The following is a 17,349-nucleotide window of genomic DNA, read 5'->3' as shown; positions in this document are numbered from 1 at the left end:
TTTCTAAAAGAAAGTTATAAAACACACTATCTCCTTGTTTGAAAAAGTTTAACAAACAAATATTGCCTTGAACTAAGATATAAAAAAATTGATTCGACATTTTTCCTTTTTTAAATTTTTTTAAAAAATTTTTTGAGATAGGATATCCCTGTAGCCCCAGTTGGCCTGGAACTCACTATGTAGACCAGTCTGGCCTCAAACTCTCAGAGATTCACCTGCCTCTGCCTCCCAAGTGCTGTATATTGAGCTTTTTAAAGCTACCAATTTATATTCAGAAATATTTCCTATAGGAATGTTTTTTAATTGCTTAAATATTTTTCAGTACTGTCATTCTCAAAAGTGTCCATGTATTAAATTTAGTTATTTGTTTCTTTAAGGTCTCTTTTATTTTCTGGGATCCATTGTTAACTTTAGTCAGGACCCAGATGTGCACTTTAAATATATTCAAGCTGCTTGCAAGACTGGGCAAATCAAAGAAGTGGAAAGAATTTGCAGAGAAAGCAACTGCTATGATCCTGAACGAGTCAAGAATTTTCTCAAGGTAAGTGGTTTTGAGTTACATGTTTCTGGATGAATCGAAGGTCAGCAGTTCTACAGGGGCTCAGTCAGATTTTAAAGTATTTTTTTCCTTAAATTTGAAAATCTTAGCATTCTGTGCTGGGTTATTTTTTTTCTGAACAATACACTGTGGTTTCTTATGAAATGAGGAAGGAAATTAGTAAGATTTAAAAATGACCATCTGTTTAAAAAGGAGGGGGGGAAGCCACTATTTCATTTTCAAAGAAATTTCATTTTTCCATTTTAATTTCTTTTTTTGATCTTTTTGGTCTTTTTGAGACAGAGTCTCCCTGTAGCCCCAACTGGCTTAGAACTTGCTATGTAGACCAGGCTGGCCTTGAACTCACAGAGAGCCACCTGCCTCTGCCTATCAAGTGCAGGGATTAAAGACATGTGCTACCACACCTGGCTTCCATTTTAATTTTCAAAAGGAAAATTAAAGTTCTTGATGTCATTTTAGAATATTTAGGTTTCTTTTTTCCTTTTAAAAAGTAAGGTCCATTCCTTCTAGAAGTTTTTTTAATTAACCTTTTTAAAATTTTCTGTGAGTGTGCACAGGAAGCGGTTCTCGTCTTCTATCATGAGTCCTAGGGATTGAACTCAGGGTGTCATCCTTGGGGTTAAGTACTCATTCCTGCTAAGCCATCTTCCAGCCTCCCCCACCCCTGGTTTTTTGAGACATAGTCTCACTATGGAATGTCTGGGCTGACCTTTTATAAATCCTCCTGCCTGATCCTCCAGAGCTCTGAGATTTATGGTGGTAAACCACTACGAACCATTCCTAGTTAAACTTTTCTTTTCCCCTCCCTTCTTCCCTCTTCTCCTCTTTCCTTCCTTTTATTATTTATTTTGGCTATAGGTGCTTGTGTGCTCAGGTCATACATGTGGAGATCAGAGAACACTTTCAGGAGTTGGTTCTCTCCTTCCTTCATGTGGGTCTGGGGGGTAGCAAGGGGTTGGCAGCCCCTTTACGCACTGACCGTCTTGCCAGTCCCTGACTCAGGTTTATTTTCAGTATTCAAACTAGTTTACCATTGGTACCATTTTTGAGGCGCCTCTATTATAAGTAAAGAAAACTGTTGTCTTCTGTCTGCATTTACTTATAGCGTCAAATCTTCCTGAATCTAGAAAAGATGTCATTTGTGTATAATTCATAAATCAAAAGTAAGATCAAGTAAATTTGGCTTTGGAGGCTGGAGAGATGACTCAGCAGTAAGAGAACTCATTTTACAGAGGACCTGGGTTCAGTTCTCAGCACCCACATGGCTGCTAACAGCTGTTTGTTACTCTGGTTTCAGAGAGTCTGATGCCCTTTTCTGGCCTCTGTAGACATTGCATGCATGTATACAGACATTCCATGCATTACATACATGTATGCAAAACACTCATACACATAAAATAATAAATAAAAAATTTTAAGGACAATTTGTCACACATGAATTCAGTTGGAGAAAATTAAATACTGCCTGTGTTGGAGTGAAGAATAGCTTAAAACATTTTTTAGAACATTTCTAAAGGTGGTTAATTTCATTTAATACTTAATTTTGCTTTTGCTTTAGCAGTTTCTCAGACCTACCAGTTACTTGGAAAATTAAGATCTTAAAGTTTGTAAAAGACCTGGAAAGTTGGAACCCACAGATTACCACTCATCCACTGTCAAATACATACATGAAATTATTTCACTTTTTTGTTTTGTGGGAAAATTATAGATAGAAAACAAAACCGTATTGTTTATTATATAAAAATTGATTTTCCTACCTCCCAACCTGTCATTTAAGAGGCAGTGTATAGCTGTATTGGTGAATGTTCTTTTGAAGAATTATCTGGGCTCTGTGATACATAGCTTAAAATAGTCAAAGTAATGAAATTATCCTACATATCAGAGTAAAAGATAAGCTTTTTCCCAGAGCATATAGCTTTAAAAGTGTGTCTTAGCCAGCATGGATTTTCTGGGAAACTTGGTTTCCCAGTATGATGTTGAAACTCAACTTTCTAGGCTTCCCTAAAACCTCCCAATGAAAACAGTTTTTGCTCTGTGTTGCTAGTATGCCCATAGCAGTTATTCATAGGAAGAGGCACTTCCTTTTTTGGGTGTCATTACTTTTTTTTTCTAATTTTTTGGTTTTTGTCTTTTTGAGACAGGGTCTCCCTGTAGCCACTGCTGGCCTGGAACTCACTGTGTAGACCAGGCTGGCCTCAGACTCAGAGATCTGCCTGCTTCTGCCTCCCAAGTGCTAGGACTAAAGGCGTGCGCCACCACTCCTGGCTTCTATTTCTGTTTGTTTGTTTTTTAAATGCTTCTAGATCCAGATTCCAAGTTGCTTTTTTTTCTTTTCTTTTTTTTTTTTTTAAAATGCAGAGTCTTACTGTGTAGGTCTGGTGTATAGCCTGGAAATCACTATGTAGACCAGGCTGGTCTCAAAGAGAGATACACCTGCTTCTTCCTGAGTGCTCTTAAGCCTTAAGGTGTGACATTCTTGTGCTTCAGAAAATGCCATTTAATCCAGGCGCAGTGGTGCACGCCTTTAATCTCAGCATTTGAGAGGCAGAGGCAGGCGGATCTCTGTGAGTTCAAGGCCAGCCTGGTCTACATAGTGAGTTCCAGGACAGCTGGGGGTACAGGAAGACCCTGTCTCAAAAAGACAAAAAAAAAAAAAAAAAAAAAAAAAAAAAAAAACATTTAAAACAGATGTAGTGGCCCATACCTTTAACCTAGCATTTGGCTGAAACAGGAGGATCTAGAATTTGAGGCTAGCCTAACTTACATGTGTCTCTGTCTCAAAAATGAAACAAAAGAAAAAAGCTTTTCAATGAATAAACACAAATACAATACAGTATAGTACAACACCCTGCATGGTGCATACCTGTAATCCTAGCACTGGGGAGTCTAAGGCAAGAAGATTATGAGTTCATGGCTAGTTGAGGGAGCAACAGAGTAAGATCCTGTCTGGAAAAACAAAAGATCTCATCACCAACAAAAAAATACCCTATGCAGGCTGAGAATGTAGCTGAGTGGCCATGCACTGACCTATATAAGCACCAAAGTTTCTTCGTTAACACCATTATTTTTATTTTTTAAAAATTTATTTTTAAGCTGGGCATGGTGGCACACACCTCTGTGAGTTCAAGACCAGCCTGGTCTACATAGTGAGTTCCAGGTCAGCTGGGGCTACAGGGAGACCCTGTCTCAAAAAGACCAAAAAAATACATATATATATATATATATATTATTTTTATGTGTCTTTTGCCTGCATGTAAGTGCAGCCATGCATGCAATACCCACAGAGGCCATTAGAGGGTGTCAGAACCCTTGAAACTGGTGTTAAGGAAGGTTGTTAGCTGCCATGTCGGTGCTGGAAACCAAACCCAGGTCCTCTGCAAAAGCAGCCATTGCTCTTAACTGCTGAGCCATCTCTCCAGCACCAGCACCATTTTATTTTTTATTTATTTTTTTGGTGGAATACTTCACTAGTATTTTTTTTAATGTATATATTTTTTATTTTTTAGAAGAAGCATTTCATTACATCTTTAACATACTCAGTAACAGTTTCCAGAGCAAAGATACATCTCTTTCAAAAGAGGCTATAAAATTTTTAGGTTCACTGTATTTTTCAAACAAAGATTAGGCCAGGAGTGGTGGCGCACTCCTTTAATCCCTAGCACTTGGAAGGCAGAGGCAGGCAGATCTCTGTGAGTCCAAGGCCACCCTGGTCTCCATAGTGAATCCAGGCTACAGGGAGCCCGTCACACACACACACACACACACACACACACACACACACACCCCAAAAGGGAGCCCGTCATACACACACACACCCCCAAAAAGAAACCAAAACAAAGATTAAAGTACTTCATAGACAGGCTGAAACAGTCCTTTAACATCATTTGATTCACACACTTGATTTATGGCTTTGTAGCTATCTCTGGCATGGAACTTTTTTCCACAATCTGTTCCTTTTGCTACCTTTGATCTTACTTTCTATCCTTTAGAATTGTATCGGTCATACTTGAAGACTTGCTGTTCCTGGAGTTTCCCAGCCCTTGCCTGCCACAGAAGCTTTGCTTATGCCCTAGACTAGTTTTCTCTAAGACCTTCATGATTAATTTCTTTAAGTTTCTGATTCAATGTTATGAGAGGTTTTCTTAAGTTACATTACCCACTGGAGCTAGGAAAATAGCTCAGTCAGTGAAATTCTTGCCATGTAAGCGCAAGGACCTGAGTTAGAGTCCCAGAACCCAGCTACAAAAGCTGGGTGTGGTGCTTCATGCTGGTAATTCTCTTGGTGGATCCTTTGGCAAGCTCAAGGCCATTGAAGAGACAGGTGTTCCTGGGGAATGATACCTGAAATTGTTAGCAGGTTTCCACACACATAAGCAAACAAAATCAAACTTAGCCCATACCCAGTCCTCATCTCCTCCTTGTCCTGCTTTATTTTTCATTGTAATACCCACTGTTGTGAACGAAACCTTTTTTTCTTCCCATTCTGAGGCAGTTCCCTTAAGATAATCAGCTGCTTGCTTAAAAACAGTCTGTAAGAGTTGTTAAACAGATTCATGTAGAAAACCTAGCTGTATTTATGTGATTCAAATTTTGATCTTAAAATAGTTAATCAAGAGTAATAATGGTTAACAATTTAGATGGAGAGATGGCTCAGTGGTTAGGAACACCTGCTATTTTTCCCACACCCACATTGGAAAACTTAGATCCACCTGTAACTCCAGCTCCAGGAGATTCAGTGGCTTTGGCCACCGAAGCATTGCACTCACACCTCCCTCCCCCATCATACACATATACATACACATATAGATAATTAAAAATAAGATCTTTTAAAATGTGGTGGCTGAGAAGATGGCTCATGGTTAAAATCACTTGTTGCTCTTCCTGAGGACCAAAGTTCTGTCCAGCTCCAGGAGGTCCTGCACCCTCCTCTGGCCTAGGTGGATACCTGCACACAAGTACACATAGACACATACAGCATAGCATTACTTTTATGTATGTACTGTTCTGAAGAAGTAGACCATCGGGAAAATACCCTAGTTCTCCTCAAAAATAGAATAGGTAAGTAATCTTAGATTACTTGCCTGTTTTTCCCGTAAGTGATGAAGCACATACTTTTTCATGTATATCAAAAAGATTAAGAAGACTGATGTGTTGATCTACTAATTTTGTTTTTCATTTATGTAGGGGAAAAACATGGCCTAAGAACTTTCCATTCGTAGAAGCAGACATAGCAATTGTTAGTACAGTGTTTGCATTTAAATAAGTACTCACATGCTTTGACTTTCCTTAATGGGAACAATCTGCAGTTGGACTTCCTTCAGATTTAGACCTCTTTTTAATTTCTAATTGAGCATGGCTCACAAAAATTTCTATTTTCTGAACCTTTCACAGAGTAGTCTTCATAAATATATATTTGGGTGCCTATAGCCTAATCTTGAGGACCATTTTGTTGTCTGGGGATGTTGCTCAGGTTTAGAGCACTTGTTTAGCATATACAAGGCCCGGGCTTGATCTTCAGTGCTGCAACAATATAAAAATAAAAGAGCCATTTTATTCTCACCTTAAAACTAAGTGCTACCATTGGGGAAAGTTATGCCCTGCTTAGTCCCTATGTCCTTAGTAAACTCTTAGAGGAATCATTTATTGAGGAATGCTTCATTTTGTATAAATGAATTCCTGATGGAAACTGTTGTTTTTTGTGCTGTACCTTGTGTCTGTGGATTAAAACAGGACATGTATCAGGGAAATTCCCAGTATAGGTCTTACCTACCTGTCTGTAACATCATCTTTATCAGTCTAATAAGTAGGACTGTAGCTTTGTCTTTATATAAAGCAATTGGCAATTTAAAGATGGGTTTTCTTTAAATTCTCTCCCCCCCCCCCTCTTTTTTGTCCACTACCATGTGGTGTATTTAATTCATGGCCATTACCGCACTGCTTCTTGTAAGGCCTTATTACAGCACTGTTAGAGCCTGGCTTGGATTGGAGAGGGCTAAAAAATAAATCATTGGTTTGAAATAAGCGTGAGCATTTGTGCCACCTTTTTTTTTTGTTTTGTACAATGTCAATATAATTATATCAACTGCCAAATTCAGTTGAACTCTTTATTATTAATGAAAGTCCCAATATGGTAATTTTATAACCTGCATTCTGCTGGTGGCTCACAAATATTAATTTATAAATATTTTTCTGAGGTTGTGTTTGGGAAGAACGTGGTACTTTGCTGTGTGAATCAAAGTTTCATTTAGTAAAAATTTATTGACACTCAGCTTTGGGGAACTTTTTTTTTTTTTTTTTCCATAGACCAGACTGTCTTGAATTCAGTTAGGCCTGCCTCTGCCTCTCAAGTGCTGGGATTATGCCCACTGGCATTTCTTTAACAGAAGAGCCAAGTTTGTATGAGCCTCTCCCATCAGCATAGAAAGAATACTAAAGAATACTTGTATTGTACTTAGATTTAATATTTTATGCAAATAGAAAATTGAAGCTTCTTTTTCTTTTAGGAAGCAAAACTAACAGATCAGTTGCCACTTATTATTGTCTGTGATCGATTTGACTTCGTCCATGACTTGGTGCTGTATTTATATAGAAATAATCTTCAAAAGTATATAGAGATCTATGTCCAGAAGGTAAGTATTGTAAATTTAGGTCATTTAAAGGCATAGTCTTAATCACTGCAGTTTTCTGAAGTCCTTTTGAAACTTTGTGCCCAATACAAATGATCTGATGGAGTAGCTTTCAACATTTTTCGCAAGTGTAGTCTTTGATTAAACTTTTACCTCCATGTCTACCTCCATGTCAGTATATAAAGTGTGGGAATACAATTGTGATCTCTGAGCAGCTTGGATGAGGACACGAAACTCCAAAGATTGTATTTTAAATATAGATAGTAGAAATGTGACATTTTAACTATATTTAGAAATACTTGTCATAATTGAAACTTTGTGTCTGACAGTCTTCTGTAATCTTAGCTCTTGTCTTTATTGTACTTCAGCATTTGGAGCAATCTTAGGTAATTGAGCAGACCAGTGTAGGAGAATGTGGTAAAAGTGCTTCCTAGATTGTGAAGTGTTTGTATCTAGACTTCTTGCTAAATTGGTTTGAATGTAAATTTATATTCCCAGTTCATTATTAGTTTTTTTGTGTTTTTTTTTTATACTGAGCTTTGAAAAATGAAATTGACTTTTAAATTTTTAACTCAGTTTTGGTTACTAATTAATGGTGGGGTTTGTTGTTTGTTTTTTTAAACCCTAGGTGAATCCAAGCCGACTTCCTGTGGTTATTGGAGGATTACTCGATGTTGACTGCTCTGAAGATGTCATTAAAAACTTGATTCTTGTTGTAAGAGGTCAATTCTCTACTGATGAGCTTGTTGCAGAAGTTGAAAAAAGAAACAGGTATAGTATTATTTTTCCCATTGTAACCGATGAAGTTTGTAGCCTCTGATAGTATGGAAATGTTCTGAATATAGCTGACATGCTCTCAAAGCTACTCAACACACCTGGGGTAAGTTCCTAGAGATAGCTAATTTAAAGGTGATAAGCTAGCTTTTTAGAATTGAAAACATTTTTTTTTTTTTCTGAAATGTAGTTGTACTATAGAAAACCTGTTCCCTCTCTATTTTCATGATTCTGGGATTAAATTCTAAGGCTTGGCAAGTATATGCCAGGTGACTCCACCCTGGGCTACAGCCCCTTCTGGTTGATCACTTTTTTGCATGTTTATAATGAACAGCTGTGTGATCTGTTTATGTTTTTAATGTAAACTTTTAATGCACTTTAATGGGTTTATTTGTTTTTGTCTTTTTGAGACAGGGTCTCCCTGTAGCCCCAGCCTGCCTAGAACTCACTCTGCAGACCAGGCTGGCCTTGATCTCAGAGATCCTCCTGCCTCTGCCTCTCAAGTGCTGGGATTAAAGGCCTGATTTATTTATTTTTATTTTATGTGTATGACTGCATATATGTAAGTATACCCATGTCATGCAGTGCTCATGGAGGACAGAACTGGAGTTACAGACACTTGTTAGCTGCCATATGGGTGCTGGAATTTGTGAACCCCAGTCTTCTGCAAGAACAGCCAGTGATCTTATTTGCTGAGCCATCTCTCCAGCCCCTGTTCATTTGTTTTTGAAACAAGTTCTCCCTGTAGCCACAGGTGGTCTGGAACTTGCTATGACCAGGCTGGTCTTGCCTGCCTCTACCTCCAATCATAGCTGGCCACACCTTAATGTTTTGAATGCACCTTTTAGTTAATGATTCTGCTCTTAACAAATTCTTCACTTAGTGCTTTCCTTCTAGGATGAGAAAAAAGTTGTGGCACTCTTAAACTGATTTCCGTTATAGGACCCGACCGTAATGTAATAACATGAATTATTAACTTCCAAGACAGTATGATATAATGCAAGTATTTCTAAAGCTTAAGTGAATTTTTTTTTTTTAAAGAAGGTGGAACATCTTGAGAAATTTGCATTTAGGAAGTGCAGACATAGTAAATGTAGTTGTTGGAAGTTAAGCTATATGAAAGGATATGGAGAAAACCTGTGAGGTTTAATTGTTTTTTTGTTTTGGATTTTTTTTGGTTTTTGAGACAGGGTCTAATGTAGCCCAGGCTTACCTCAAAGTCTGTAGGTACCTGAAGATGACTTTGAGCTGCTATTCCTGCCTCTGGCTCCCATATCCTAGGAATGCGGGTGTGCACTATGACACTTGATTAGTTGTGGCTTTGCTCCCCTGCCCCCCCTTCTTTGGTGCTGACAGTGGAATCTAAGGCTTTGCACATGCTAGGGCAATGCTCAGCCACTCGGCTACATTGCAGCAAATATGGGTATAATTTTCATGTAAGTTAGTGTAGGCAACCTACTAATGATATTTGAAGGATTCATGGAAACAATTCTGCACTTAAAAATAATGGAGATACACAGTATAATACTGGCTTAAAAGTTTGTGCTAGGAGTTGGGGGATGGCTCAGTCAGTGAAGTACTTGCCTTCCAAGTATGAGGACCCCAGTTCAGACTCCCAGAAACCAGGTAAAAAGTGATTGGGTAGCATACTGCTTTAATCTCAATGATGGCAAGATAGAGTATGAGTCAGGCACATCCCTCAAATCTCACACAATTCACCTAGTCTTGCCTACTTGGCCAGGTTCCAGGCCAATGAGAATTCTTATCTCAAACAAAATGTGGTGGGCTGGAGAGATGGCTCAGTGGTAAAGAGCACTGGCTGCTCTTGCAGAGGACCCAAGTTCCCATTCCCAGAACCCACATGGCAGCCAACAGCTATCTTTAGTTCTACTTCTAGGGAATCCAAAGCTCTCTTCTGGCCTCTGTGGGCATTGCACAATGTAGATGCACTTGTATGCATGCAAGCAAACACTCATACACATAAAAAAGTAAATAAAAATAAAATTTTAAAACGTGGATAGTATCTGAGGAATGACTTCCGAGGTTGTCCTCTGACTTCTACATGTCCTTGTAAATGCATATACAGACACACAGAGAAAAAGTTAATTTGGTCTCTTGTGACAAATTTTATTTAATCTAGATACACCATAGAAAATCTTTATTCTTTCAGTTGATGTGGCATATTTATTTGGATTACTTGTGTTTTGGGGTGATTGCCTATAATCCCAGCCCTTGGGGGACAAAGGATTAGAAGTTCAAGACCAGTCTGGGGTACGTGAGAACCTGTTTCAAAAAAAAAGAGCTTAATGGAAGTGTTCGTAATAACCACATAAATTTGATAGCCAGAGTGATGGTACAGTGTTTTTCCTCTGCTGCTTTTAATATTTAACCATGAGTAAGAAAGTCCTGGACAGGCTAGAGAGATGGCTCAGCTGTTTAAAAGCACCAACTGTTCCTGTAGAAGACTCAAGTTCAGTTCCCAACACCTACGTAGTGGTTCACAACCATCTGATAATACCAGTTACATGGAATCTGATGCCCTCTTCTGGCCTCTGCAGACACCAGGCGTGAACATGGTACATATGCATACATACATACATACATACATACAGGCAAGCACTCATACAAAAGAAATCACTCATACATTAAAAAAAAATAAGTCGTGGTCATCAGAACAATTGACAGGTGAGCTGTAGCAAAAACTTGCCTCATGGGGTGAATGAGTGTATGACAGATAGCACTGTTTAACCCAGAGCTTCTGAAGCTGATTTTATCCCCAGTGTGCCATTAAGTTGTTTCTTTTGGTTGTAGAGAATGCTGTATATTGTGTTAATATGTTAATATTGAAAAGAACCTTGGATAATCAACCTGTACCTTATACCACAGCCACTTCCTACCCCTACAATTTCTTTTTCTAAAGTCTGTGTACTTCAGTACAAAGAAAGCACAGCCCACTGAATCTGTCCTTTTTTTTTTTTTGATACAGGGTCACCCTATAGCCTTAACTGGCCTGGAACTCACTATGTAGATAGAACTAGGCTGGCCTCGAACTCACAAAGATCCACCTGCCTCTGCCTCCCAAGTGCTGGGATTAAAGACATGCGCCACCACACCTAGCTGAATCTGCCTTATATCCTGTTGTAAGCACATAATATGTCTTTTCACTGATAGGGTTTGGATAGTGAAAAACAGTCTTAAATACCCTCTGAAATCTTGGCCAACTCGATGATTTTCTTCATTCTTAATTTCCCTATTTATAATGTATTATTAAAATACATGTGTGTAAAAGCACATTATATACTGTAAGATGTATAATTAGCATGTCAAGATTGTGCTATTTATAATATAGTATGTGTGGTTTTTCTTCTTACTAGATTGAAACTGCTTCTACCTTGGCTAGAGGCCAGAATTCATGAGGGCTGTGAGGAGCCTGCCACTCATAATGCATTAGCCAAAATCTACATCGACAGTAATAACAACCCAGAGAGATTTCTTCGTGAAAATCCCTATTATGACAGTCGTGTTGTCGGAAAGTATTGTGAAAAGAGAGATCCACATCTGGCCTGTGTCGCTTATGAACGTGGCCAGTGTGATCTGGAACTTATTAATGTGAGTACTGCTAGCTGAGGTGTGCAGAGACAGCTGTAGTTCCTTAACCAATTATGTGTCAGACTAACAAATTTTGAGTGTTGCTGAATGATCTAAGGTAATAATGGAGCAGTGTTGGAAGTTGGGTTCTTTTTTCAAACTTTATTTAGAAATAATAATAAACCTAAAAGTGTCTGAAGTGGTAAAGTCTATTTGCCCTTTATCCTGATGGACAGTTTGGCATTTAACCCTACCAACTTGTGTTCTCATGCACTGTCATATATACTTACACAAAGAACTTTTTTTTTTAACCATTTGAGAGTAAGTTGCATACCTCAGTATGTCCCCGTGGGTTATATTTCCTAATACTAAAGGTAACTGTCTTTAAACATAGATAATGGGACCGGAGAGTGGCTCAGTGGTTAAGATCACTGACTATTCTTTCAGATGACTGGAGTTTGGTTCTTTGCACCGACATGGTGGCTAACAAGCATAGGTAACTCCAGCTCTAGGATCTGATACTCTCTTCTGGCCTCTGTGGCCATTGCATGACATGGATGCACTTGCATGCAATCAAACCATTGATGCACATAAAATAAAAATACATGAATCTGGGGCTGGAGCGATGATTCAGTGGTTAAAAACACTTACTGCTCTTCCAGAGGACTAAGGTTCAGGTCCCAGCATTTAAATGGTGGCTAACAACCATCCATAACTCTAGTTCTAGGGGATCAGACTACCTCTTCAGGCTTCCATGGGCTCTAGACGTGCATGAGATACACTTAGATACATGCAAGCAAACACACATAAAAATAAATAAAATAAATCCAAAAAATTTTAAACACATAGATGCCAGCTACAGTCAGTATGACTGAAAAATCTGTTTTATTCCAATTTTTTCAGTTTTTTTCATATACTTTAGATACAGAATCACGTAATTGTGTCCTATATCTCTTTAGTCTCCTTAGTATGAATCAGTTCTTCAACATGTGATCTTTTATACAGAGATATCTTTGTTAAAAAAGTCTTTTTCTCTTTATATCGCTTTTTCCCCCCAGTCTTTTTGAGACAGGGTCTTCCTATAGCCTCAGCTGGCCTGGAACTCACTGTGTAGACCAGGCTGGTCTGGAACTCAGAGATCCACCTGCCTCTGCTGGAATTAAAGGTGTGTGCCACCATGCCCAGCTTAAAATCTGTCATTTTCATGTGAAGAATTAAGTATATGTCAGTATTTTTAATTGAAATCTTTATTTTGTGTGCACGCCTGTGAGTAGGGGTGGGTACATGTGTGGAAGTTAGAGGACAACTTGGGGGAGTCAGTTTACTCCTACGTGGATCCCAGGGATTCAACTCAAGTCATCATCAGGTTTTGTGGCAGGCACCCTGACCCTCTTAGCTATCTTGCTGACTGGCCACTGTATGTTTCATTTAAATGGACAATATTTTCTCACCCAACTTCACTTCTTTACCACCTCATGTGGTGCTGGAGATTTTGCACATGCAAGGAAAATGTTAATTACCATCATCTAAACTACATGCCTAGCCCTCTCTCTTTTGGGGAGAGGGGTGGAATCTTTTTGAGAAAGGGTTTCCTTATAGCCACAGCTGGCTTGGAACTCAGTATGTAGACTAGGCTGACCTCGATCACACAGAGATCCACTTTTCTCTGCCTCCTGAGTACTGGGATTAAAGGTATGTGCCCCCCACGCCAGGTACTTAGCCCTCTTTTTAAGAAGTAAAACATTTCTCATCTTGAGCTTTCTCTATTGATACTCAGACTTTTGGCTACGAGAAGTGTTGTTTCTCTGGTTGCCTATCATTGGATTTAGATCATATTTTTCAGTTCAAAATACTGTGATGTTTATCTCATATTGTTCCATTAGAAGCACACAGATAAGAGTATACACTTAAGCTGACACAAATAACGTTTTGCTCTCCTCTACCAGTTTAGCATCTGTTGACACTTAGAACATTGTTAAAAGGTGATAGCAAAATGAAGATTTTCCAACTTCAGCATTTTCTGTCAATTGTACATGATTCGGCTGATTGAAACTACTTCAACTGGCTTCTGTGCATTTTGAGATGTAATTATTGTTTGAGCACTTCCTCCTTTTCTGATAAATGATGCAGCAGGCTAGTTGCATTTAGAGTTGTTTGTTTCTTCAGGAAACCTTCATCCCTTTTAGGGAACAATAGTATCAGAAACAAGTTTAGACTGTAGATGTATTTGTTTCTAGAATCTTTCAGTGGTCAGAGTTAGTAAATGTTCATCTGCATAATCATATGTTTATGTGTATGTATATGTATATGGAAAAGTACACAGGACTAATAAAATACTGAAAAAGGAGCTATGAAGGTAGACTAACCATATGTTAGCATAATACAAAGTCTATAATATAAGGCAGTATAGTAGTGGTACATGAACATTAAAATATGTGGGAGTGTATACTTAAAATCCTGGCACTTGGGAAGTGGAGGCAGGGGGATCAGGATTTTGAAGCCAACTTCTGCTACATTAGACCTCCATCTGAAACATAAGTTAAGGAATCTGGAGAGATGGCTCAGCTGTTAAGAGCACTGACTGCTCTTGCAGAGGACCCGGGTTCAATTCCCAGCACCCACATGGTGGCTACAAACCATCCTTAACTCCAACTCCAGTTCCAGGGGACTCCGAAGTGTTCTTCTGACCTCCACAGTATTGCACAACACGGGTACACTCATATACATGCAGGGAATACACCCGTACTCATAAAATAAAAATAATAAATAAAATATTCTTAAAAATATTTTTAAAGTTAATGAGAAAGAAGGATCCAAAAATAGATCCAACATTAAGGTGCTTTATAAAAGCCTGCAAAAATCCTGCCTTTTTCCTAGTAGTTGAATTTCATTGAGACCAATTTGAACATGACATATTCAAAATTCTGTATAGATGTCTGGATTTTTTTTTTTTTCTGAAACAGGGTCTCACTGTAGCCCCAGCTGGCCTGGAGTTCACTATGTAGACCAGGCTGGCCTTGAACTCACAGAGATCCACCTGCCTCTGCCTCCCAAGTGCTGGGACTACAGGCGTGTGCCACCACACCTGAAGATTCTATATAGATGTCATAGATTTTTTTAAAAAAATATTGTTTTTATTTTATGTGTATGCGTGTATTGCCTGCATGTAAGTAAGTGCACCGTGTCATGCAATGCCTGAGGAGGACAGAAGAGGCCATCGGATCCCCTGGAACTGGAGTTACGAACAGTTGTTAGCTGCCATGTGGGTGCTGGGATTTGAACCCGGGTCTTCTGCAAGAATAGTATTCTTAACCACTGAGCCATCTCTCCAGCCCCAGATGTTACAGATTTCTTACGAAACATTTAAAGAGGCCAGGCGTGGTGGTGGAGGCAGAGGCAGACAGATCTCTGTGAGTTCCAGTCCAGGGGCTACAGGGAAACCCTGTCTCAAAAAAACACTTAAAGATTGTAAGAATTTTTCTAGTTATTATTATAAAGTCTTTATTTTTGCCCTGAAATTAACCTTTCCTATTTTAATTAGGTTTGTAATGAAAATTCCCTCTTCAAAAGTCTTTCCCGCTACCTGGTACGGAGAAAGGATCCAGAATTGTGGGGTAGTGTGCTACTGGAAAGCAATCCATACAGGAGACCACTAATTGACCAGGTAAAATTGGCAAATATGTTTTTGCTTTTTTAAAATTTTGAGTAAAATCTTTTCTCTCATTGTATACCTAAATACATTCAAATGGGTCATATTTAACTATAGCAGAAAGCCAAAAGGTGAAAGACTAAAATTGTACTGTAAATTTGTACAAATGTATTTGCATGTTACATACATATAAGGAAAGTGAGATGTCTAGAAACATTAAACTGTCTTAAGTTTATCATCGTTAAAGGTAAACAAATAAGGATTGATTATTAACTATTAACCTGGCATGACTAAATTGAAAATATTCAAAATAGTAAGTCAGCAAATGGTAATAATACAAAAATCCAAGTGATAGGCTGAGTATAATGGCTTATGCCTGCAATCCCAGTACTTAGAATTCAAAAACCAGTGTGAACTTTATGTAGCAAGATCTAGTTTGTTTTTCTGTTTTTTTTTTTTTTTTTTTTAAGTCCAAATGAGTGCTGTAGAGATGATTTAGTAAAGTGCATGTTATGTAAGCATAAGAACCTAAGTTCAGATCCTCAGCATCCACATAAAGCCAGGGCACAGCAGCCCCCATCTGTTATCCCAACAGTGGGTGGAGAGAGACACCATCTCTGGGACTTGCTGGCTTGCCAGTCTAGCCAAATAGATTAGCTCCAGTGAGAGACTTTTCTCAAAATGCCAGGTGTGGTGACTCTTATACCTTTAATTCCATCACTTGGGAGGGAGGCAGAGGCACAAGCCAGCCTGGTCTACAAAGCAAATTTAAGGTCAGTTGTGGCTACAGGGAAACACTCTCTTTAAAAAAAAGAAAGAAAAATAGAGCAGCTAAGGAAGACATCCAGTGTCCACCTCTGATCTCTACTTGTACACATATGTACTGCATGCTTTCTCCTACACGCATTGGGAGCATCGACACCCCCCCCACACACACACACACACAGTGCAGTGCGTGAATGAGTAATACTTAAATCTAAGTAAATAGCATAGCATCACGGTTGAAGGTGGTTTTGGTTTTGTTTCTTTTTTTGATCTTTTTGAGACAGGGACTCCCTGTAGCCCCAGCTGGCCTGGAACTCGCTATGTAGACCAAGCTGGTCTTGAGCTCACAGAGATCCGCCTTCCTCTGCCTCCCAAATGCTGGGATTAAAAAGCATGCACCACCACACCTGGCTAACAGTTGAAGTTTTTATACATATGAAATTGGAAACATAACTATTGCTGGTTACTATAATGATTCTTAAATTCTTCTAATAGAAAGATAAATACAGCCTTTTGGAAAAGAATAGATTAATGGCTATTACTTTTTATTTTTCTAGGAAGCATTGCAAAGGCACATTTCCAAGTATATACAAAGCCTCCTGGGAAAAGCAATTGCAGCATCTGAGCACATGCAAATCACTAAAAACAGGGATTGCTGATTTTGTGATCCACATCCAGGCATTTGAATAGATAGTCATTAAAGTAATAATGATGTTATTATGGATAAACTTTTAATCAGGGAAAAGACAGAAATTATATAATGAGGGTGGGATTTTTCCAACAGAAGTATGTATGAAGGCCTTTTTATACAAATATGCATGAGCACACATTTCAGTAGTGAATTGAAGGTGTTTTTTTCCCCCATTTGAGGTTTTCTAATGAGAGACTAAGTAATTTATTCTTGTTAGGTAAGTCTTTAAAAGCCACATTGAGTTATCAGTAACTGTTCCCTATATGTTCTCTCTAGGTTGTACAGACAGCCTTGTCTGAAACTCAGGACCCAGAAGAAGTGTCGGTAACTGTGAAGGCTTTTATGACTGCAGACCTTCCTAATGAACTCATTGAACTGCTGGAGAAAATTGTCCTTGATAACTCTGTCTTCAGTGAACACAGGTATGCTGTGAGGATTGCATTGGTGGTTCTGCTCAGTTTTTCATCATGGACTGTCTGTCAGCTTTGGGGAGGAACAGAAAATAAATGAGAGGCAGCTTTCTGAATTTGTAGGGGTTTTTTTTTTTTTTTTGGTCTTTCAGGTTCTTACTGTGTGGACCAAGCTGTCCTCAAACTCACAGAGATCCTCCTGCCCCTGCCTCCCGAGCACTGGGATTAAAGGCATGTGCCACCATGCCTGGCACCTCTGAATTCTTAATTTCCTAATACTTTTTCCC

At 38.7% G+C, this 17,349-nt stretch overlaps 1 protein-coding gene across 2 annotated transcripts in view; it reads left to right on the top strand.

Annotated features, from left to right (window-relative positions):
- The window catches only part of Cltc (clathrin heavy chain), an 80,646-nt gene that overhangs the window by 49,635 nt on the left and 13,662 nt on the right, over nt 1–17,349 (top strand). For both annotated transcript variants that reach the window (XM_008842665.3, XM_008842668.2), the window contains exons 14-19: nt 378–541; nt 7,063–7,188; nt 7,814–7,956; nt 11,334–11,568; nt 15,089–15,211; nt 16,929–17,074. In XM_008842665.3, coding sequence (XP_008840887.1) covers nt 378–541; nt 7,063–7,188; nt 7,814–7,956; nt 11,334–11,568; nt 15,089–15,211; nt 16,929–17,074 — 937 coding nt within the window. The remainder of the gene's footprint in view (nt 1–377; nt 542–7,062; nt 7,189–7,813; nt 7,957–11,333; nt 11,569–15,088; nt 15,212–16,928; nt 17,075–17,349) is intronic.

Source organism: Nannospalax galili, unplaced genomic scaffold (assembly GCF_000622305.1).
Source record: "Nannospalax galili isolate Female #2095 unplaced genomic scaffold, S.galili_v1.0 scaffold879, whole genome shotgun sequence".
Lineage (NCBI taxonomy): Eukaryota > Metazoa > Chordata > Mammalia > Rodentia > Spalacidae > Nannospalax > Nannospalax galili.
This window is presented reverse-complemented; position numbering and strand designations above follow the sequence as displayed.